Below are 24,978 nucleotides of genomic sequence, written 5' to 3'. Positions count from 1 at the left end.
TGTGTTCTGACCTCTCTCCACGCTGTGTGGACTGTGACACAAGTGTGTGTTCTGACCTCTCTCCACGCTGTGTGGACTGTGACACAAGTGTGTGTTCTGACCTCTCTCCACGCTGTGTGGACTGTGACACAAGTGTGTGTTCTGACCTCTCTCCACGCTGTGTGGACTGTGACACAAGTGTGTGTTCTGACCTCTCTCCACGCTGTGTGGACTGTGACACAAGTGTGTGTTCTGACCTCTCTCCACGCTGTGTGGACTGTGACACAAGTGTGTGTTCTGACCTCTCTCCACGCTGTGTGGACTGTGACACAAGTGTGTGTTCTGACCTCTCTCCACGCTGTGTGGACTGTGACACAAGTGTGTGTTCTGACCTCTCTCCACGCTGTGTGGACTGTGACACAAGTGTGTTCTGACCTCTCTCCACGCTGTGTGGACTGTGACACAAGTGTGTGTTCTGACCTCTCTCCACGCTGTGTGGACTGTGACACAAGTGTGTGTTCTGCCCTCTCTCCACGCTGTGTGGACTGTGACACAAGTGTGTGTTCTGCCCTCTCTCCACGCTGTGTGGACTGTGACACAAGTGTGTGTTCTGCCCTCTCTCCACGCTGTGTGGACTGTGACACAAGTGTGTGTTCTGCCCTCTCTCCACGCTGTGTGGATTGTGACACGTGTGTGTTCTGACCTCTCTCCACGCTGTGTGGATTGTGACACAAGTGTGTGTTCTGCCCTCTCTCCACGCTGTGTGGATTGTGACACAAGTGTGTTCTGACCTCTCTCCACGCTGTGTGGATTGTGAAACAAGTGTGTGTTCTGACCTCTCTCCACGCTGTGTGGATTGTGAAACAAGTGTGTGTTCTGACCTCTCTCCACGCTGTGTGGATTGTGACACAAGTGTGTGTTCTGCCCTCTCTCCACGCTGTGTGGACTGTGACACAAGTGTGTTCTGACCTCTCTCCACGCTGTGTGGACTGTGACACAAGTGTGTGTTCTGACCTCTCTCCACGCTGTGTGGACTGTGACACAAGTGTGTGTTCTGACCTCTCTCCACGCTGTGTGGACTGTGACACAAGTGTGTGTTCTGACCTCTCTCCACGCTGTGTGGACTGTGACACAAGTGTGTGCTCTGACCTCTCTCCACGCTGTGTGGATTGTGACACAAGTGTGTGTTCTGCCCTCTCTCCAAGCTGTGTGGATTGTGACACAAGTGTGTGTTCTGACCTCTCTCCACGCTGTGTGGACTGTGACACAAGTGTGTGTTCTGACCTCTCTCCACGCTGTGTGGACTGTGACACAAGTGTGTGTTCTGACCTCTCTCCACGCTGTGTAGATTGTGACACAAGTGTGTTCTGACCTCTCTCCACGCTGTGTGGACTGTGACACAAGTGTGTGTTCTGACCTCTCTCCACGCTGTGTGGACTGTGACACAAGTGTGTGTTCTGACCTCTCTCCACGCTGTGTGGACTGTGACACAAGTGTGTGTTCTGACCTCTCTCCACGCTGTGTGGACTGTGACACAAGTGTGTGTTCTGACCTCTCTCCACGCTGTGTGGATTGTGACACAAGTGTGTGTTCGGACCTCTCTCCACGCTGTGTGGATTGTGACACAAGTGTGTGTTCTGACCTCTCTCCACGCTGTGTGGACTGTGACACAAGTGTGTGTTCTGCCCTCTCTCAACGCTGTGTGGACTGTGACAAAAGTGTGTGTTCTGACCTCTCTCCACGCTGTGTGGACTGTGACACAAGTGTGTGTTCTGACCTCTCTCCACGCTGTGTGGACTGTGACACAAGTGTGTGTTCTGACCTCTCTCCACGCTCTGTGGATTGTGACACAAGTGTGTTCTGATCTCTCTCCACCCTGTGTGGATTGTGACACGTGTGAGTTCTGACCTCTCTCCACGCTGTGTGGATTGTGACACAAGTGTGTGTTCTGACCTCTCTCCACGCTGTGTGGATTGTGACACAAGTGTGTTCTGACCTCTCTCCACGCTGTGTGGACTGTGACACAAGTGTGTGTTCTGACCTCTCTCCACGCTGTGTGGACTTTGACACAAGTGTGTGTTCCGACCTCTCTCCACGCTGTGTGGACTGTGACACAAGTGTGTGTTCCGACCTCTCTCCACGCTGTGTGGACTGTGACACAAGTGTGTGTTCCGACCTCTCTCCACGCTGTGTGGACTGTGACACAAGTGTGTTCTGACCTCTCTCCACGCTGTGTGGACTGTGACACAAGTGTGTGTTCTGACCTCTCTCCACGCTGTGTGGACTGTGACACAAGTGTGTGTTCTGACCTCTCTCCACGCTGTGTGGACTGTGACACAAGTGTGTGTTCTGACCTCTCTCCACGCTGTGTGGACTGTGACACAAGTGTGTGTTCTGACCTCTCTCCACGCTGTGTGGACTGTGACACAAGTGTGTGTTCTGACCTCTCTCCACGCTGTGTGGACTGTGACACAAGTGTGTGTTCTGACCTCTCTCCACGCTGTGTGGACTGTGACACAAGTGTGTGTTCTGACCTCTCTCCACGCTGTGTGGACTGTGACACAAGTGTGTGTTCTGACCTCTCTCCACGCTGTGTGGACTGTGACACAAGTGTGTGTTCTGACCTCTCTCCACGCTGTGTGGACTGTGACACAAGTGTGTGTTCTGCCCTCTCTCCACGATGTGTGGACTGTGACACAAGTGTGTGTTCTGCCCTCTCTCCACGCTGTGTGGACTGTGACACAAGTGTGTGTTCTGCCCTCTCTCCACGCTGTGTGGACTGTGACACAAGTGTGTGTTCTGCCCTCTCTCCACGCTGTGTGGACTGTGACACAAGTGTGTGTTCTGCCCTCTCTCCACGCTGTGTGGACTGTGACACAAGTGTGTTCTGCCCTCTCTCCAGGCTGTGTGGATTGTGACACAAGTGTGTGTTCTGACCTCTCTCCAGGCTGTGTGGATTGTGACACGTGTGTGTTCTGACCTCTCTCCACGCTGTGTGGACTGTGACACAAGTGTGTTCTGACCTCTCTCCACGCTGTGTGGACTGTGACACAAGTGTGTGTTCTGACCTCTCTCCACGCTGTGTGGACTGTGACACACGTGTGTGTTCTGACCTCTCTCCACGCTGTGTGGACTGTGACACAAGTGTGTGTTCGGACCTCTCTCCACGCTGTGTGGACTGTGACACAAGTGTGTGTTCTGACCTCTCTCCACGCTGTGTGGACTGTGACACAAGTGTGTGTTCTGACCTCTCGCCACGCTGTGTGGACTGTGACACAAGTGTGTGTTCTGACCTCTCTCCACGCTGTGTGGACTGTGACACAAGTGTGTGTTCTGACCTCTCTCCACGCTGTGTGGACTGTGACACAAGTGTGTGTTCTGACCTCTCTCCACGCTGTGTGGACTGTGACACAAGTGTGTTCTGACCTCTCTCCACCCTGTGTGGATTGTGACACGTGTGAGTTCTGACCTCTCTCCACGCTGTGTGGATTGTGACACAAGTGTGTGTTCTGACCTCTCTCCACGCTGTGTGGACTGTGACACAAGTGTGTTCTGACCTCTCTGCACGCTGTGTGGACTGTGACACAAGTGTGTTCTGACCTCTCTCCACGCTGTGTGGACTGTGACACAAGTGTGTGTTGTGACCTCTCTCCACGCTGTGTGGACTGTGACACAAGTGTGTGTTGTGACCTCTCTCCACGCTGTGTGGACTGTGACACAAGTGTGTGTTCTGACCTCTCTCCACGCTGTGTGGACTGTGACACAAGTGTGTGTTCTGACCTCTCTCCACGCTCTGTGGACTGTGACACAAGTGTGTTCTGACCTCTCTCCACGCTCTGTGGACTGTGACACAAGTGTGTGTTCTGACCTCTCTCCACGCTGTGTGGACTGTGACACAAGTGTGTGTTCTGACCTCTCTCCACGCTGTGTGGACTGTGACACAAGTGTGTGTTCTGACCTCTCTCCACGCTGTGTGGACTGTGACACAAGTGTGTGTTCTGACCTCTCTCCACGCTGTGTGGACTGTGACACAAGTGTGTGTTCTGACCTCTCTCCACGCTGTGTGGACTGTGACACAAGTGTGTGTTCTGACCTCTCTCCACGCTGTGTGGACTGTGACACAAGTGTGTGTTCTGACCTCTCTCCACGCTGTGTGGACTGTGACACAAGTGTGTGTTCTGACCTCTCTCCACGCTGTGTGGACTGTGACACAAGTGTGTGTTCTGACCTCTCTCCACGCTGTGTGGACTGTGACACAAGTGTGTGTTCTGACCTCTCTCCACGCTGTGTGGACTGTGACACAAGTGTGTGTTCTGACCTCTCTCCACGCTGTGTGGACTGTGACACAAGTGTGTGTTCTGACCTCTCTCCACGCTGTGTGGACTGTGACACAAGTGTGTGTTCTGACCTCTCTCCACGCTGTGTGGACTGTGACACAAGTGTGTGTTCTGACCTCTCTCCACGCTGTGTGGACTGTGACACAAGTGTGTTCTGACCTCTCTCCACGCTGTGTGGACTGTGACACAAGTGTGTGTTCTGACCTCTCTCCACGCTGTGTGGACTGTGACACAAGTGTGTGTTCTGCCCTCTCTCCACGCTGTGTGGACTGTGACACAAGTGTGTGTTCTGCCCTCTCTCCACGCTGTGTGGACTGTGACACAAGTGTGTGTTCTGCCCTCTCTCCACGCTGTGTGGACTGTGACACAAGTGTGTGTTCTGCCCTCTCTCCACGCTGTGTGGACTGTGACACAAGTGTGTGTTCTGCCCTCTCTCCACGCTGTGTGGACTGTGACACAAGTGTGTGTTCTGCCCTCTCTCCACGCTGTGTGGACTGTGACACAAGTGTGTTCTGCCCTCTCTCCAGGCTGTGTGGATTGTGACACAAGTGTGTGTTCTGACCTCTCTCCAGGCTGTGTGGATTGTGACACGTGTGTGTTCTGACCTCTCTCCACGCTGTGTGGATTGTGACACAAGTGTGTTCTGACCTCTCTCCACGCTGTGTGGACTGTGACACAAGTGTGTGTTCTGACCTCTCTCCACGCTGTGTGGACTGTGACACAAGTGTGTGTTCTGACCTCTCTCCACGCTGTGTGGACTGTGACACAAGTGTGTTCGGACCTCTCTCCACGCTGTGTGGACTGTGACACAAGTGTGTTCGGACCTCTCTCCACGCTGTGTGGACTGTGACACAAGTGTGTGTTCGGACCTCTCTCCACGCTGTGTGGACTGTGACACAAGTGTGTGTTCTGACCTCTCTCCACGCTGTGTGGACTGTGACACAAGTGTGTGTTCTGACCTCTCTCCACGCTGTGTGGACTGTGACACAAGTGTGTGTTCTGACCTCTCTCCACGCTGTGTGGACTGTGACACAAGTGTGTGTTGTGACCTCTCTCCACGCTGTGTGGACTGTGACACAAGTGTGTGTTGTGACCTCTCTCCACGCTGTGTGGACTGTGACACAAGTGTGTGTTGTGACCTCTCTCCACGCTGTGTGGACTGTGACACAAGTGTGTGTTCTGACCTCTCTCCACGCTGTGTGGACTGTGACACAAGTGTGTGTTCTGACCTCTCTCCACGCTGTGTGGACTGTGACACAAGTGTGTGTTCTGACCTCTCTCCACGCTGTGTGGACTGTGACACAAGTGTGTTCTGACCTCTCTCCACGCTGTGTGGACTGTGACACAAGTGTGTGTTCTGACCTCTCTCCACGCTGTGTGGACTGTGACACAAGTGTGTGTTCTGACCTCTCTCCACGCTGTGTGGACTGTGACACAAGTGTGTGTTCTGACCTCTCTCCACGCTGTGTGGACTGTGACACAAGTGTGTGTTCTGACCTCTCTCCACGCTGTGTGGACTGTGACACAAGTGTGTGTTCTGACCTCTCTCCACGCTGTGTGGACTGTGACACAAGTGTGTGTTCTGACCTCTCTCCACGCTGTGTGGACTGTGACACAAGTGTGTGTTCTGACCTCTCTCCACGCTGTGTGGACTGTGACACAAGTGTGTGTTCTGACCTCTCTCCACGCTGTGTGGACTGTGACACAAGTGTGTGTTCTGACCTCTCTCCACGCTGTGTGGACTGGGACACAAGTGTGTGTTCTGACCTCTCTCCACGCTGTGTGGACTGGGACACAAGTGTGTGTTCTGACCTCTCTCCACGCTGTGTGGACTGGGACACAAGTGTGTTCTGACCTCTCTCCACGCTGTGTGGACTGGGACACAAGTGTGTGTTCTGACCTCTCTCCACGCTGTGTGGACTGTGACACAAGTGTGTGTTCTGACCTCTCTCCACGCTGTGTGGACTGTGACACAAGTGTGTGTTCTGACCTCTCTCCACGCTGTGTGGACTGTGACACAAGTGTGTGTTCTGACCTCTCTCCACGCTGTGTGGACTGTGACACAAGTGTGTGTTCTGACCTCTCTCCACGCTGTGTGGACTGTGACACAAGTGTGTGTTCTGACCTCTCTCCACGCTGTGTGGACTGTGACACAAGTGTGTGTTCTGACCTCTCTCCACGCTGTGTGGACTGTGACACAAGTGTGTGTTCTGACCTCTCTCCACGCTGTGTGGACTGTGACACAAGTGTGTGTTCTGACCTCTCTCCACGCTGTGTGGACTGTGACACAGGTGTGTGTTCTGACCTCTCTCCACGCTGTGTGGACTGTGACACAGGTGTGTGTTCTGACCTCTCTCCACGCTGTGTGGACTGTGACACAGGTGTGTGTTCTGACCTCTCTCCACGCTGTGTGGACTGTGACACAGGTGTGTGTTCTGACCTCTCTCCACGCTGTGTGGACTGTGACACAGGTGTGTGTTCTGACCTCTCTCCACGCTGTGTGGACTGTGACACAGGTGTGTGTTCTGACCTCTCTCCACGCTGTGTGGACTGTGACACAGGTGTGTGCTCTGACCTCTCTCCACGCTGTGTGGATTGTGACACAGGTGTGTGTTCTGCCCTCTCTCCACGCTGTGTGGATTGTGACACAGGTGTGTGTTCTGCCCTCTCTCCACGCTGTGTGGACTGTGACACAGGTGTGTGTTCTGCCCTCTCTCCACGCTGTGTGGACTGTGACACAGGTGTGTGTTCTGACCTCTCTCCACGCTGTGTGGACTGTGACACAAGTGTGTTCTGACCTCTCTCCACGCTGTGTGGACTGTGACACAAGTGTGTGTTCTGACCTCTCTCCACGCTGTGTGGACTGTGACACAAGTGTGTTCTGACCTCTCTCCCGCTGTGTGGACTGTGACACAAGTGTGTTCTGACCTCTCTCCACGCTGTGTGGACTGTGACACAAGTGTGTGTTCTGACCTCTCTCCACGCTGTGTGGACTGTGACACAAGTGTGTGTTCTGACCTCTCTCCACGCTGTGTGGACTGTGACACAAGTGTGTGTTCTGACCTCTCTCCACGCTGTGTGGACTGTGACACAAGTGTGTGTTCTGACCTCTCTCCACGCTGTGTGGACTGTGACACAAGTGTGTGTGCTGACCTCTCTCCACGCTGTGTGGACTGTGACACAAGTGTGTGTGCTGACCTCTCTCCACGCTGTGTGGACTGTGACACAAGTGTGTGTTCTGACCTCTCTCCACGCTGTGTGGACTGTGACACAAGTGTGTTCTGACCTCTCTCCACGCTGTGTGGACTGTGACACAAGTGTGTTCTGACCTCTCTCCACGCTGTGTGGACTGTGACACAAGTGTGTGTTCTGACCTCTCTCCACGCTGTGTGGACTGTGACACAAGTGTGTGTTCGGACCTCTCTCCACGCTGTGTGGACTGTGACACAAGTGTGTGTTCGGACCTCTCTCCACGCTGTGTGGACTGTGACACAAGTGTGTGTTCTGACCTCTCTCCACGCTGTGTGGATTGTGACACAAGTGTGTGTTCTGCCCTCTCTCCACGCTGTGTGGACTGTGACACAAGTGTGTGTTCTGACCTCTCTCCACGCTGTGTGGACTGTGACACAAGTGTGTGTTCTGACCTCTCTCCACGCTCTGTGGATTGTGACACAAGTGTGTTCTGACCTCTCTCCACCCTGTGTGGATTGTGACACAAGTGTGTGTTCTGACCTCTCTCCAGGCTGTGTGGACTGTGACACAAGTGTGTGTTCTGACCTCTCTCCACGCTGTGTGGACTGTGACACAAGTGTGTGTTCTGACCTCTCTCCACGCTGTGTGGACTGTGACACAAGTGTGTGTTCTGACCTCTCTCCACGCTGTGTGGACTGTGACACAAGTGTGTGTTCTGACCTCTCTCCACGCTGTGTGGACTGTGACACAAGTGTGTGTTCTGACCTCTCTCCACGCTGTGTGGACTGTGACACAAGTGTGTGTTCTGCCCTCTCTCCACGCTGTGTGGATTGTGACACAAGTGTGTTCTGACCTCTCTCCAGGCTGTGTGGATTGTGACACAGGTGTGTGTTCTGACCTCTCTCCAGGCTGTGTGGATTGTGACACGTGTGTGTTCTGACCTCTCTCCACGCTGTGTGGACTGTGACACAAGTGTGTGTTCTGACCTCTCTCCACGCTCTGTGGATTGTGACACAAGTGTGTTCTGACCTCTCTCCACCCTGTGTGGATTGTGACACAAGTGTGTGTTCTGACCTCTCTCCAGGCTGTGTGGACTGTGACACAAGTGTGTGTTCTGACCTCTCTCCAGGCTGTGTGGACTGTGACACAAGTGTGTGTTCTGACCTCTCTCCACGCTGTGTGGACTGTGACACAAGTGTGTGTTCTGACCTCTCTCCACGCTGTGTGGACTGTGACACAAGTGTGTGTTCTGACCTCTCTCCACGCTGTGTGGACTGTGACACAAGTGTGTGTTCTGACCTCTCTCCACGCTGTGTGGACTGTGACACAAGTGTGTGTTCTGCCCTCTCTCCACGCTGTGTGGATTGTGACACAAGTGTGTTCTGACCTCTCTCCAGGCTGTGTGGATTGTGACACAGGTGTGTGTTCTGACCTCTCTCCAGGCTGTGTGGATTGTGACACGTGTGTGTTCTGACCTCTCTCCACGCTGTGTGGACTGTGACACAAGTGTGTGTTCTGACCTCTCTCCACGCTGTGTGGACTGTGACACAAGTGTGTGTTCTGACCTCTCTCCACGCTGTGTGGACTGTGACACAAGTGTGTTCTGACCTCTCTCCACGCTGTGTGGACTGTGACACAAGTGTGTGTTCTGACCTCTCTCCACGCTGTGTGGACTGTGACACAAGTGTGTGTTCGGACCTCTCTCCACGCTGTGTGGACTGTGACACAAGTGTGTGTTCGGACCTCTCTCCACGCTGTGTGGATTGTGACACAAGTGTGTGTTCTGCCCTCTCTCCACGCTGTGTGGACTGTGACACAAGTGTGTGTTCTGCCCTATCTCCACGCTGTGTGGACTGTGACACAAGTGTGTGTTCTGACCTCTCTCCACGCTCTGTGGATTGTGACACAAGTGTGTTCTGACCTCTCTCCACCCTGTGTGGATTGTGACACGTGTGAGTTCTGACCTCTCTCCACGCTGTGTGGATTGTGACACAAGTGTGTGTTCTGAACTCTCTCCACGCTGTGTGGACTGTGACACAAGTGTGTTCTGAACTCTCTCCACGCTGTGTGGACTGTGACACAAGTGTGTGTTGTGACCTCTCTCCACGCTGTGTGGACTGTGACACAAGTGTGTGTTGTGACCTCTCTCCACGCTGTGTGGACTGTGACACAAGTGTGTGTTGTGACCTCTCTCCACGCTGTGTGGACTGTGACACAAGTGTGTGTTGTGACCTCTCTCCACGCTGTGTGGACTGTGACACAAGTGTGTGTTCTGACCTCTCTCCACGCTGTGTGGACTGTGACACAAGTGTGTGTTCTGACCTCTCTCCACGCTGTGTGGACTGTGACACAAGTGTGTGTTCTGACCTCTCTCCACGCTGTGTGGACTGTGACACAAGTGTGTTCTGACCTCTCTCCACGCTGTGTGGACTGTGACACAAGTGTGTGTTCTGACCTCTCTCCACGCAGTGTGGACTGTGACACAAGTGTGTGTTCTGACCTCTCTCCACGCTGTGTGGACTGTGACACAAGTGTGTGTTCTGACCTCTCTCCACGCTGTGTGGACTGTGACACAAGTGTGTGTTCTGACCTCTCTCCACGCTGTGTGGACTGTGACACAAGTGTGTGTTCTGACCTCTCTCCACGCTGTGTGGACTGTGACACAAGTGTGTGTTCTGACCTCTCTCCACGCTCTGTGGACTGTGACACAAGTGTGTGTTCTGACCTCTCTCCACGCTCTGTGGACTGTGACACAAGTGTGTGTTCTGACCTCTCTCCACGCTCTGTGGACTGTGACACAAGTGTGTGTTCTGACCTCTCTCCACGCTCTGTGGACTGTGACACAAGTGTGTGTTCTGACCTCTCTCCACGCTCTGTGGACTGTGACACAAGTGTGTGTTCTGACCTCTCTCCACGCTGTGTGGACTGTGACACAAGTGTGTGTTCTGACCTCTCTCCACGCTGTGTGGACTGTGACACAAGTGTGTGTTCTGACCTCTCTCCACGCTCTGTGGACTGTGACACAAGTGTGTGTTCTGACCTCTCTCCACGCTGTGTGGACTGTGACACAAGTGTGTGTTCTGACCTCTCTCCACGCTGTGTGGACTGTGACACAAGTGTGTGTTCTGACCTCTCTCCACGCTGTGTGGACTGTGACACAAGTGTGTGTTCTGACCTCTCTCCACGCTGTGTGGACTGTGACACAAGTGTGTGTTCTGACCTCTCTCCACGCTGTGTGGACTGTGACACAAGTGTGTGTTCTGACCTCTCTCCACGCTGTGTGGACTGTGACACAAGTGTGTGTTCTGACCTCTCTCCACGCTGTGTGGACTGTGACACAAGTGTGTGTTCTGACCTCTCTCCACGCTGTGTGGACTGTGACACAAGTGTGTGTTCTGACCTCTCTCCACGCTGTGTGGACTGTGACACAAGTGTGTGTTCTGACCTCTCTCCACGCTGTGTGGACTGTGACACAAGTGTGTGTTCTGACCTCTCTCCACGCTGTGTGGACTGTGACACAAGTGTGTGTTCGGACCTCTCTCCACGCTGTGTGGACTGTGACACAAGTGTGTGTTCGGACCTCTCTCCACGCTGTGTGGACTGTGACACAAGTGTGTGTTCTGACCTCTCTCCACGCTGTGTGGATTGTGACACAAGTGTGTGTTCTGCCCTCTCTCCACGCTGTGTGGACTGTGACACAAGTGTGTGTTCTGACCTCTCTCCACGCTGTGTGGACTGTGACACAAGTGTGTGTTCTGACCTCTCTCCACGCTCTGTGGACTGTGACACAAGTGTGTTCTGACCTCTCTCCACCCTGTGTGGATTGTGACACAAGTGTGTGTTCTGACCTCTCTCCAGGCTGTGTGGACTGTGACACAAGTGTGTGTTCTGACCTCTCTCCACGCTGTGTGGACTGTGACACAAGTGTGTGTTCTGACCTCTCTCCACGCTGTGTGGACTGTGACACAAGTGTGTGTTCTGACCTCTCTCCACGCTGTGTGGACTGTGACACAAGTGTGTGTTCTGACCTCTCTCCACGCTGTGTGGACTGTGACACAAGTGTGTGTTCTGCCCTCTCTCCACGCTGTGTGGACTGTGACACAAGTGTGTGTTCTGCCCTCTCTCCACGCTCTGTGGATTGTGACACAAGTGTGTTCTGACCTCTCTCCAGGCTGTGTGGATTGTGACACAGGTGTGTGTTCTGACCTCTCTCCAGGCTGTGTGGATTGTGACACGTGTGTGTTCTGACCTCTCTCCACGCTGTGTGGACTGTGACACAAGTGTGTGTTCTGACCTCTCTCCACGCTGTGTGGACTGTGACACAAGTGTGTGTTCTGACCTCTCACCACGCTGTGTGGACTGTGACACAAGTGTGTGTTCTGACCTCTCTCCACGCTGTGTGGACTGTGACACAAGTGTGTTCTGACCTCTCTCCACGCTGTGTGGACTGTGACACAAGTGTGTGTTCTGACCTCTCTCCACGCTGTGTGGACTGTGACACAAGTGTGTGTTCGGACCTCTCTCCACGCTGTGTGTACTGTGACACAAGTGTGTGTTCGGACCTCTCTCCACGCTGTGTGGACTGTGACACAAGTGTGTGTTCTGCCCTCTCTCCACGCTGTGTGGACTGTGACACAAGTGTGTGTTCTGACCTCTCTCCACGCTGTGTGGACTGTGACACAAGTGTGTGTTCTGACCTCTCTCCACGCTCTGTGGATTGTGACACAAGTGTGTTCTGACCTCTCTCCACCCTGTGTGGATTGTGACACGTGTGAGTTCTGACCTCTCTCCACGCTGTGTGGATTGTGACACAAGTGTGTGTTCTGACCTCTCTCCACGCTGTGTGGACTGTGACACAAGTGTGTTCTGAACTCTCTCCACGCTGTGTGGACTGTGACACAAGTGTGTGTTGTGACCTCTCTCCACGCTGTGTGGACTGTGACACAAGTGTGTGTTGTGACCTCTCTCCACGCTGTGTGGACTGTGACACAAGTGTGTGTTGTGACCTCTCTCCACGCTGTGTGGACTGTGACACAAGTGTGTGTTGTGACCTCTCTCCACGCTGTGTGGACTGTGACACAAGTGTGTGTTCTGACCTCTCTCCACGCTGTGTGGACTGTGACACAAGTGTGTGTTCTGACCTCTCCCCACGCTGTGTGGACTGTGACACAAGTGTGTGTTCTGACCTCTCTCCACGCTGTGTGGACTGTGACACAAGTGTGTTCTGACCTCTCTCCACGCTGTGTGGACTGTGACACAAGTGTGTGTTCTGACCTCTCTCCACGCTCTGTGGACTGTGACACAAGTGTGTGTTCTGACCTCTCTCCACGCTCTGTGGACTGTGACACAAGTGTGTGTTCTGACCTCTCTCCACGCTGTGTGGACTGTGACACAAGTGTGTGTTCTGACCTCTCTCCACGCTGTGTGGACTGTGACACAAGTGTGTGTTCTGACCTCTCTCCACGCTGTGTGGACTGTGACACAAGTGTGTGTTCTGACCTCTCTCCACGCTCTGTGGACTGTGACACAAGTGTGTGTTCTGACCTCTCTCCACGCTCTGTGGACTGTGACACAAGTGTGTGTTCTGACCTCTCTCCACGCTCTGTGGACTGTGACACAAGTGTGTGTTCTGACCTCTCTCCACGCGGTGTGGACTGTGACACAAGTGTGTGTTCTGACCTCTCTCCACGCTGTGTGGACTGTGACACAAGTGTGTGTTCTGACCTCTCTCCACGCTGTGTGGACTGTGACACAAGTGTGTGTTCTGACCTCTCTCCACGCTGTGTGGACTGTGACACAAGTGTGTGTTCTGACCTCTCTCCACGCTGTGTGGACTGTGACACAAGTGTGTGTTCTGACCTCTCTCCACGCTGTGTGGACTGTGACACAAGTGTGTGTTCTGACCTCTCTCCACGCTGTGTGGACTGTGACACAAGTGTGTGTTCTGACCTCTCTCCACGCTGTGTGGACTGTGACACAAGTGTGTGTTCTGACCTCTCTCCACGCTGTGTGGACTGTGACACAAGTGTGTGTTCTGACCTCTCTCCACGCTGTGTGGACTGTGACACAAGTGTGTGTTCGGACCTCTCTCCACGCTGTGTGGACTGTGACACAAGTGTGTGTTCGGACCTCTCTCCACGCTGTGTGGACTGTGACACAAGTGTGTGTTCTGACCTCTCTCCACGCTGTGTGGACTGTGACACAAGTGTGTGTTCGGACCTCCCTCCACGCTGTGTGGACTGTGACACAAGTGTGTGTTCTGACCTCCCTCGACGCTGTGTGGACTGTGACACAAGTGTGTGTTCTGACCTCTCTCCACGCTGTGTGGACTGTCACACAAGTGTGTGTTCGGACCTCTCTCCACGCTGTGTGGACTGTGACACAAGTGTGTGTTCGGACCTCTCTCGACGCTGTGTGGACTGTGACACAAGTGTGTGTTCTGACCTCTCTCCACGCTGTGTGGACTGTGACACAAGTGTGTGTTCTGACCTCTCTCCACGCTGTGTGGACTGTGACACAAGTGTGTGTTCTGACCTCTCTCCACGCTGTGTGGACTGTGACACAAGTGTGTGTTCTGACCTCTCTCCACGCTGTGTGGACTGTGACACAAGTGTGTGTTCTGACCTCTCTCCACGCTCTGTGGACTGTGACACAAGTGTGTTCTGACCTCTCTCCAGGCTGTGTGGACTGTGACACAAGTGTGTGTTCTGACCTCTCTCCAGGCTGTGTGGACTGTGACACAAGTGTGTGTTCTGACCTCTCTCCACGCTGTGTGGACTGTGACACAAGTGTGTGTTCTGACCTCTCTCCACGCTGTGTGGACTGTGACACAAGTGTGTGTTCTGACCTCTCTCCACGCTGTGTGGACTGTGACACAAGTGTGTGTTCTGACCTCTCTCCACGCTGTGTGGACTGTGACACAAGTGTGTGTTCTGCCCTCACTCCACGCTGTGTGGACTGTGACACAAGTGTGTTCTGACCTCTCTCCAGGCTGTGTGGACTGTGACACAAGTGTGTTCTGACCTCTCTCCAGGCTGTGTGGATTGTGACACAAGTGTGTGTTCTGACCTCTCTCCAGGCTGTGTGGACTGTGACACGTGTGTGTTCTGACCTCTCTCCAGGCTGTGTGGACTGTGACACAAGTGTGTGTTCTGACCTCTCTCCACGCTGTGTGGACTGTGACACAAGTGTGTGTTCTGCCCTCACTCCACGCTGTGTGGACTGTGACACAAGTGTGTTCTGACCTCTCTCCAGGCTGTGTGGACTGTGACACAAGTGTGTTCTGACCTCTCTCCACCCTGTATGGATTGTGACAAGTGTGTGTTCTGACCTCTCTCCACGCTGTGTGGACTGTGACACAAGTGTGTGTTCTGACCTCTCTCCACGCTGTGTGGAATGTGACACAAGTGTGTTCTGACCTCTCTCCACGCTGTGTGGAATGTGACACAAGTGTGTGTTGTGACCTCTCTCCACGCTGTGTGGACTGTGACACAAGTGTGTGTTGTGACCTCTCTCCACGCTGTGTGGACTGTGACACAAGTGTGTGTTCTGACCTCTCTCCACGCTGTGTGGATTGTGACACAAGTGAGTGTTCTGACCTCTCTCCACGGTGTGTGGACTGTGACACAAGTGTGTTCTGACCTCTCTCCACGGTGTGTGGACTGGGACACAAGTGTGTTCTGACCTCTCTCCACGCTGTGTGGATTGTGACACAAGCGTGTGTTCTGACCTCTCTCCACGCTGTGTGGACTGTGACACAAGTGTGTGTTCTGACCTCTCTAAATGCTGTGTGGACTGTGACACAAGTGTGTGTTCTGACCTCTCTCCATGCTGTGTGGATTGTGAGACAAGTGTGTGTTCTGACCTGTCTCCACGCTGTGTGGATTGTGACACAAGTGTGTGTTCTGACCTCTCTCCACGCTGTGTGGACTGTGACACAAGTGTGTGTCCTGACCTCTCTCCACGCTGTGCGGACTGTGACACAAGTGTGTGTCCTGCCCTCTCTCCACGCTGTGTGGACTGTGACACAAGTGTGTGTCCTGCCCTCTCTCCACGCTGTGTGGACTGCGACACAAGTGTGTGTTCTGACCTCTCTCCACGCTGTGTGGACTGCGACACAAGTGTGTGTTCTGACCTCTCTCCACGCTGTGTGGATTGTGACACAAGTGTGTGTTCTGACCTCTCTCCACGCTGTGTGGATTGTGACACAAGTGTGTGTTCTGACCTCTCTCCACGCTGTGTGGACTGTGACACAAGTGTGTGTTCTGACCTCTCTCCACGCTGTGTGGACTGTGACACAAGTGTGTGTTCTGACCTCTCTCCACGCTGTGTGGATTGTGACACAAGTGTGTGTTCTGACCTCTCTCCACGCTGTGTGGACTGTGACACAAGTGTGTGCTCTGACCTCTCTCCACGCTGTGTGGATTGTGACACAAGTGTGTCTTCTGCCCTCTCTCCACGCTGTGTGGATTGTGACACAAGTGTGTGTTCTGACCTCTCTCCACGCTGTGTGGACTGTGACACAAGTGTGTGTTCTGACCTCTCTCCACGCTGTGTGGACTGTGACACAAGTGTGTTCTGACCTCTCTCCACGCTGTGTGGACTGTGACACAAGTGTGTGTTCTGACCTCTCTCCACGCTGTGTGGATTGTGACACAAGTGTGTGTTCGGACCTCTCTCCACGCTGTGTGGATTGTGACACAAGTGTGTGTTCTTACCTCTCTCCACGCTGTGTGGACTGTGACACAAGTGTGTGTTCTTACCTCTCTCCACGCTGTGTGGACTGTGACACAAGTGTGTGTTCTTACCTCTCTCCACGCTGTGTGGACTGTGACACAAGTGTGTGTTCTGCCCTCTCTCCATGCTGTGTGGACTGTGACACAAGTGTGTTCTGACCTCTCTCCACCCTGTGTGGATTGTGACACGTGTCTGTTCTGACCTCTCTCCACGCTGTGTGGATTGTGACACAAGTGTGTGTTCTGACCTCTCTCCATGCTGTGTGGATTGTGACACAAGTGTGTTCTGACCTCTCTCCACGCTGTGTGGACTGTGACACAAGTGTGTGTTCTGACCTCTCTCCACGCTGTGTGGACTGTGACACAAGTGTGTGTTCTGACCTCTCTCCACGCTGTGTGGATTGTGACACAAGTGTGTGTTCTGACCTCTCTCCACGCTGTGTGGATTGTGACACAAGTGTGTGTTCTGACCTCTCTCCACGGTGTGTGGACTGTGACACAAGTGTGTTCTGACCTCTCTCCACGCTGTGTGGATTGTGACACAAGTGGGTGTTCTGACCTCTCTCCACGCTGTGTGGACTGTGATACAAGTGTGTGTTCTCACCTCTCTAAACGCTGTGTGGACTGTGACACAAGTGTGTGTTCTGACCTCTCTCCATGCTGTGTGGATTGTGACACAAGTGTGTGTTCTGACCTCTCTCCACGCTGTGTGGATTGTGACACAAGTGTGTGTTCTGACCTCTCTCCACGCTGTGTGGATTGTGACACAAGTGTGTGTTCTGACCTCTCTCCACGCTGTGTGGATTGTGACACAAGTGTGTGTTCTGACCTCTCTCCACGCTGTGTGGACTGTGACACAAGTGTGTGTTCTGACCTCTCTCCACGCTGTGTGGACTGTGACACAAGTGTGTGTTCTGACCTCTCTCCACGCTGTGTGGACTGTGACACAAGTGTGTGTTCTGACCTCTCTCCACGCTGTGTGGACTGTGACACAAGTGTGTGTTCTGACCTCTCTCCACGCTGTGTGGACTGTGACACAAGTGTGTGTTCTGACCTCTCTCCACGCTGTGTGGACTGTGACACAAGTGTGTGTTCTGACCTCTCTCCACGCTGTGTGGACTGTGACACAAGTGTGTTCTGACCTCTCTCCACGCTGTGTGGACTGTGACACAAGTGTGTGTTCTGACCTCTCTCCACGCTGTGTGGACTGTGACACAAGTGTGTGTTCTGACCTCTCTCCACGCTGTGTGGACTGTGACACAAGTGTGTGTTCTGACCTCTCTCCACGCTGTGTGGACTGTGACACAAGTGTGTGTTCTGACCTCTCTCCACGCTGTGTGGACTGTGACACAAGTGTGTGTTCTGACCTCTCTCCACGCTGTGTGGACTGTGACACAAGTGTGTGTTCTGACCTCTCTCCACGCTGTGTGGACTGTGACACAAGTGTGTGTTCTGACCTCTCTCCACGCTGTGTGGACTGTGACACAAGTGTGTGTTCTGACCTCTCTCCACGCTGTGTGGACTGTGACACAAGTGTGTGTTCTGACCTCTCTCCACGCTGTGTGGACTGTGACACAAGTGTGTGTTCTGACCTCTCTCCACGCTGTGTGGACTGTGACACAAGTGTGTGTTCTGACCTCTCTCCACGCTGTGTGGACTGTGACACAAGTGTGTGTTCTGACCTCTCTCCACGCTGTGTGGACTGTGACACAAGTGTGTGTTCTGACCTCTCTCCACGCTGTGTGGACTGTGACACAAGTGTGTGTTCTGACCTCTCTCCACGCTGTGTGGACTGTGACACAAGTGTGTGTTCTGACCTCTCTCCACGCTGTGTGGACTGTGACACAAGTGTGTGTTCTGACCTCTCTCCACGCTGTGTGGACTGTGACACAAGTGTGTGTTCTGACCTCTCTCCACGCTGTGTGGACTGTGACACAAGTGTGTGTTCTGACCTCTCTCCACGCTGTGTGGATTGTGACACAAGTGTGTGTTCTGACCTCTCTCCACGCTCTGTGGACTGTGACACAAGTGTGTTCTGACCTCTCTCCACGCTGTGTGGACTGTGACACAAGTGTGTGTTCTGACCTCTCTCCACGCTGTGTGGACTGTGACACAAGTGTGTGTTCTGACCTCTCTCCACGCTCTGTGGATTGTGACACAAGTGTGTTCTCTAACCTCTCTCCACGCTGTGTGGACTGTGACACAAGTGTGTGTTCTGACCTCTCTCCACGCTGTGTGGATTGTGACACAAGTGTGTGTTCTGACCTCTCTCCACGCTGTGTGGATTGTGACACAAGTGTGTGTTCTGACCTCTCTCCACACTGTGTGGACTGTGACACAAGTGTGTGTTCTGACCTCTCTCCACGCTGTGTGGACTGTGACACAAGTGTGTGTTCTGACCTCTCTCCACGCTGTGTGGATTGTGACACAAGTGTGTGTTCTGACCTCTCTCCACGCTATGTGGATTGTGACACAAGTGTGTGTTCTGACCTCTCTCCACGCTGTGTGGGTTGTGACACAAGTGTGTGTTCTCTGACCTCTCTCCACGCTGTGTGGACTGTGACACAAGTGTGTGTTCTGACCTCTCTCCACGCTGTGTGGACTGTGACACAAGTGTGTGTTCTGACCTCTCTCCACGCCTTGTGGACTGTGACAGAAGTATGTGTTCTGTAAAGGGTTGAGAAGGGGAAACAAAGGAGGAGGCAACAATGCTTGATAAGAAATGTACTCATTACCTTGCTCGTGTAATTGTAACCCCTCTGTACATCACTTTCACAATAAAAAAAGAAGAAAAATGTCCATATTTAGAGGCACATAGTTTCTATACATTGCCAAAGTATCTTTAGGAAAATGCGCATGTCAAAATTCTGTTGATTTCCAAGCCTAATTTTATCTAATCTCTTACAGCATTAATTTTGAGAACGTCACATTAAATACTTTTAAAGTTTCAACAAACTGTTCAAATAGTTTAACAAGCTCTCACAACCAGACTTCAGTATTTTATGTTTAAAATCAAAATCAAGAAGAATCCACTGATGCAAAAGCCAGCAGCCACCTCTGAAGAGGAACACACTGCAGACATGGTGTCACCATGATATAAAAGGGACAGTCCATGACCCCATGACCTAGAGGGACAGGACCGGACAGTCCATGACCCCATGACCCAGAGGAACAGGAATGGTCAGTCCATGACCCCATGACCCAGAGGGACAGGCATGGACGGTCCATGCTTTGGGAAGTAAGGCCACCCCTAGATATTGGCATGGGCCTCCATCAGAAGGAGGGTTGGGATTCCACTGAGCTGGGCACAAAGGCTCCTGGCAGCAGCCGAGGGTCCCCAGGGTCGAGGCAGCCGAGCCACTCCTGCTGCTGAGCAGCCTGGGCCTCCGGGTGGAGCCCAACAACATAGCAGCCACATCAGCGCCCCTCTGACCCCTTCCTCCCTAAGGTCTTCTGAAGGGTCAAGGCTGCCACATTTGTCTAACGCGATTCTAACCTGCAGACGTCTCTATATAAATATACATACATGGGTATATGTAAGAACAACCAGAAATTCATAACTGCGGTAAACGTGTTTGCCTTCGTTCCCTTATTGGTTCGGCTAATTTGGGTTTGCATTTGTTTAATTCTATGGTTTCTCTCATCTCTAAATCAGAAAAGGGCCGTTTAACTTTCAATTTCTCATTCTAGCAAGGATCCATTACCCTCTCGCACTTAATCTTGGAGTTTGCTTTGCCCCTTCCTTTTAAGTGAAACTGCACCTGAAAGTCAGTTGTTAACCGCCTTTGCGACTTTTCTTGAGAGTCATAGTCTGGCCTCCTTCCCTTCCCCATCTCCTGCACCCTCTCTCCTGCCCCTGCCCCCACCCCTTAACCTCCCTCAGCACCTAAAGGCTTAGCTGGCAACTAGACTAGGGAGAGCTAGAAGATTAAGAAAACTTACAAAAAGCCAATGAACTAAAGAGTTGGTTCTTTGAAAAAAATAAGATGAATAACCCTAACTGATCTGAACAAAAGAGAGTTTCAAATAAATAAAATTAGAAATGAAAAAGGAATTACCACAATGAACACCAAAGAAATTCAAAAGACTGTGAGAATGCTTCTTTCCTTCCTTTCTTCTTTGAGTATTTTATTATGTTTAAATAGTTGTACAAAGGAGGTGCCATTGAACAAACCGTATGATGCAGTATGTATTCCCACCCACCCTTCTGCCCTCACTTTTCTCAATGTTTAGGACATATATTGAGTTTTCTGCCATTTATCGAAGAAGTCTGCATCCCTCCTCACCCATCCCCTCCCTTCTTTTTCTTCATGCTGTGTCATGTACAATAAATTCTTGACTGCACCCTCCCCTTCCCTCTCAATCCATCCACTTGACCCTCTCTTGTAAATACCCATTTCCTGGTGCTTACTCTAAAGAGTAATGCAATTCGAGCTCGCCATGGTCCATCATCCTTCAGTTAACTCATTTGTCACCATTTGCATAACATCCAGGGGGTTTAATATGGTATCTATACAGAAAGGAATTTTACTCACCCATCAGAAATAATAATATCGTATCATCCATAAGGAAATGGAAAGACTTGGAAAATTTATATTAAGTGAAGTAAGTCAGACCAAGAGAAACAAAGGTTGTATACCCTCATTTGTGATAACTACAATGTGTCCATAAATCTGTAAGTAAACACAGAGGAAATACTTCAAAAACCTATACACAAATAGACTGGAAAATCTAGAAAAAAATAAATTTCTAGATGCATATGAGCTTCCAAAATGGAACCGACAAGTAAAACAAACACTGGTATAACAATCCATGAGACTGTAGCATAATAAAGACTATCAATGAAGAAAAGCCCAGGTCAGATGACCAACAGGTGGATTCTGCCAGAGAAGACCCAGCATCAATACTCCTCACACTCTTCCATGAAACAGAAAAGGAATGCTACCATGCTCATTCTATGCAGTATAAGAAAGAGAATTATAAACAATCCCACCAATGAACATTGATGCAAAAATTCTCAATAACATACTTGCACATAGAATTCAACAGCACACACACACACAAATCCTACACCACAGATTGATTTCATCTCAGGGATGCAAGGGTGGTACAATACATGCAAACTGATAAAAATATAAGCAAGACCAAGGACAAAGACACATGGTTATCTGAATCAATGCAGAAAATCCTAACAAAATTCAACATTCTTTCATAGTCACCATCTCAAGTTTCTGGCTGTTACATGTCCAGAGATGTGGCGGTAGCAGGGTGTGACCACCCCCGATCCTCATGAGGGTCCTCCATCAACACAAACTATAGATTCACACGGAATGTGAAGTATGAAATAAATGTGACTTTAATCTCCAAGTATATGGTGACTCACAGAGTCCAAACCCATGTCATTTCATTATACCACTTATTTTTTCTTGCTGAATTCTTTTATAATCAATGAAAGAACTTGAGTATTTCTGAACTTTTGATTCTCTTGAAATGATTTTCTAAGTCAGCCCTGACATCATGAAAGGCTGTTTTATATAAGATAAATAATACTCTAATGCTGACAGGGTAAGATGAAAAAACTCCCATGATGTGGGAATGCTGACAAGGGTGACACTGATAAAAATATATTGTATTCAGCAGGGAGCCAGGGGCTCCTAGTCAGGAGGCTGAGATCTGAGGATGGCGGTTCAAAGCCAGCCTGGGTAGGAAAGTCCATGAGACTCTTTTTTTTTTTTATAGTGAAAATACTGTACAGAGGGGTTACAATTACACGGGCAAGATAGTGAGTACATTTCTTATCAAGCATTGTAGCCTCCTCCTTTGTTTCCCCTTCCCATCCCATCCTCCCCCCCCACTCAGCCCTCCCTACCCAAACTTGTAAAGTTTGTTTTTGACATGACGACTTGTACGTCTCATTGTTGCAATGGTCCCCCTGTATCCCTATTTAAATGATTTTTTTTTCCATGAGACTCTTATCATCACCAATTAACCACCAGAAAACCAGAAGTGGAGCTATGGCTCAAAGTGGTAGAGAACTAGCCTTGATTGAAAAAGCTCAGGGACAGTGCTCAGGTCCTGAGTTCAAACCCATGACTTAAATATTTAACTCATAAACTGCTTTGTTAAATGGCAACTCCTTTATACAACTACTTATCATCAAAGGCTTATAATACTGAATCAAATACATTTTTTGTCCTATTTATTATCATGGATTTTGTCATCTATGCCCTTTGTATTCACCTGCCTTTCTCACAGGACACTGTGAACTTACAAAAATCTTACAGGTGGAAGAGAGTGGTTATCAGACACCACGGAACACATATTTTTATATTACAACATGTGTACCACCAAGCCTTGCGGCCAATATGGAATCAAATGATAGCATAAGAGCAATGAACTTTCTTTGTGCAAGTTGGATAATTTGAGATCTCCTTACACTGGAACTGGAGACACAGTCTAGAGAGGGCCAGAGGTCAACAGGAGAACAAATAAAATGACCCCCTGGTCGTATACAAGGCATATATAACAGAATACACTCACTTACATTTGCAGTAGAACGTGACAATGCACAGTGCAGCCAGAGCCAGGGAGAGCCCTCGGCTGAGAGGTCAGGAATCAGTTCTCCGGGCACCGCCGTCCCCGAGCCTGGGAGGGGAGCGGAGCCTTGGAACACGCCGCAGCGAGTAGGCTGCACAGACACCGAAACGCTCGGTGTCTTACTGACCCCTAAGACCTCACCTGGAATTGAGCGCCACTGCACATGTCTACCCAGAGACTGGACAGAAGAGACACCAGCGGCCGTATCTGAACGATGTCTAGTTCAGACTGTGAAAGCTTTCCTAGGTGTCTTGTTAACAGAGTTTTAACAGTGTACACCATAAATGTTTACACAGTCAAAAATGAATTCAAATCAGAAGCAAAATGTCAAAATACAAATATCGGAAAATGGTTTAAATATTCAAGCTAAAATAGAATAAATTAATAATATAACTACAAAGATGTGTTATTCTTCACTGGATTTAGAACATACCTACTTAAAAGCATGAAGGCTAGTATTCAAAATGATTTTCATTTTATGTTGTTAGCCTTTCTGGATGTTGTGTTTCCAGAATATCAGAAGTTTGGGAATATTCAAATTCCTCCTCCTTTATGAGTAGGAGGATTGTTTTAGCATAAAATAGATGTTATAACGAGCTAGTGTGGTCTATTCTTTCACCTGCTCTGCGCTTTATAAAACATTCCATATTGCAAATGCAGAGAAGGTCTGTGGGGACCTGTGTACAGGGCCGCATGCAGGGTGCCCGCGGTGACTGGACTCAAGGGTAGCGTCCATAAAAGCTTCACTCTGGAAGTCCTGGGCCCAGTGTCCCGGAGGCCCAGTCGCAAACTAAAGCACATCAGGTTTCCCTCCAAGACCAACGGCCAGTCCAGGGACTGTGTGCAGGAGCTGGGAGGCCAACTGTGGAGTCAGGAGGGGCAAGTAGGAGTGGCAGAGAGCTGTCTGACAAATGACCCCTCCAGCTACACAGTTAGCCCTGGAGCCGAGCACACCTGTGTGTGAGAGGTAGCGGCCAGTTCTGAGGAGAGATGTGTCACACCTGAGCTGCTCTGTGAGGACGGCCCTTGGGGGCCGCGGGGGGTAGGCCACTGCTGCTGACGTCAGCTTCCGCAGGCAATGCCGCCCCTCTACAGCTGCCTGACCCTGTGGCGAATCTCCAGGGGGAGCAGCACTGAGATCGTCCGACCCGTGAACAGACAGTTGTTGCATTCTGTCTAAGAATGTCTACCGTCTCTCTCTCCCAGGTCAGGCACAGAGATTCCAGTTTGGCTCCATTTCCTTTCCATCCACCCCTGGTCATTCCTTATGCATGCTTTAGCGTATCCATGGCCTCGTCTGTCTAAACTCTTCCCGCCCTTCCAATCACTGGTGAATCTGTACTCCCCTGGCAAACGCTCTGGTGGGTGGGCGGGTTTTTTTGTTTTTTGTTTTTTATAGTGAAAATACCATACAGAGGGGTTACAATTACATGGGCAAGGTAACGAGTACATTTCTTATCAAGCATTGTTGCCTCCTCCTTTGTTTCCCCATACCATCCCTTCCCATCTCCCCCCACTTCCCCTCCCCCCTGCCAAAGTTGTAAAATTCATTTTTTGACATAACGTCTTGTACATCTCATTGTTGCAATGGGTCCACCTGTATCACTATTTAAACGATTTGTTTCTTCCCTTCCCCTCCACAAATTATACCAACATCAAATACAGTGAAAGCAGGGTTATACCATGTGGGAGGGACATACAAAGCAACAAAATATCATCTTAAAAGCCCACGGATTGGGAGAAGATCTTCACTAGCCATGCAACGGACAAGAGTCTCATATCTAAAATATACCTGGAACTCAAAAAATTAAATCCCCCGACAACAAATCCTCAAAGAAACAACTGCCCAATAAATAAGTGGGCTGAAGACTTAAAGAGAAACTTCTCTGAAGAGGAAAGAAGGATGGCCAATAGACACATGAAGAAATGCTCAACCTCCCTAGCCATAAAAGAAATGCAAATCAAAACAACATTGAGATTCCACCTCACTCCAGTTAGTATGGCTATAATCAAGAACTCTAATAACAACAGCTGCTGGAGGGGATGTGGACAGAAGGGCACCTTACTGCATTGTTGGTGGGAGTGTAAACTTGTTCAACCACTTTGGAAAGCAGTATGGAGGTTCCTCAAAAGGCTCC

The 24,978-nt window shown here is 50.8% G+C and overlaps 1 protein-coding gene across 1 annotated transcript in view; it reads right to left on the bottom strand.

Annotated features, from left to right (window-relative positions):
* Window positions 1-24,011, bottom strand: part of Sntg2 (syntrophin gamma 2) — a 189,229-nt gene extending 165,218 nt beyond the window's left edge. The window contains exon 1 of the mRNA XM_042670490.1: window positions 23,842-24,011. Coding sequence (XP_042526424.1) covers window positions 23,842-24,011 — 170 coding nt within the window. The remainder of the gene's footprint in view (window positions 1-23,841) is intronic.
* Between the last annotated feature and the right edge of the window lie 967 nt (window positions 24,012-24,978).

Source organism: Dipodomys spectabilis, unplaced genomic scaffold (assembly GCF_019054845.1).
Source record: "Dipodomys spectabilis isolate Male_0828 unplaced genomic scaffold, ASM1905484v1 ptg000561l, whole genome shotgun sequence".
NCBI lineage: Eukaryota > Metazoa > Chordata > Mammalia > Rodentia > Heteromyidae > Dipodomys > Dipodomys spectabilis.
The sequence above is the reverse complement of the archived record's forward strand: the minus strand, read 5'-3'. Positions and strand labels throughout refer to the sequence as shown.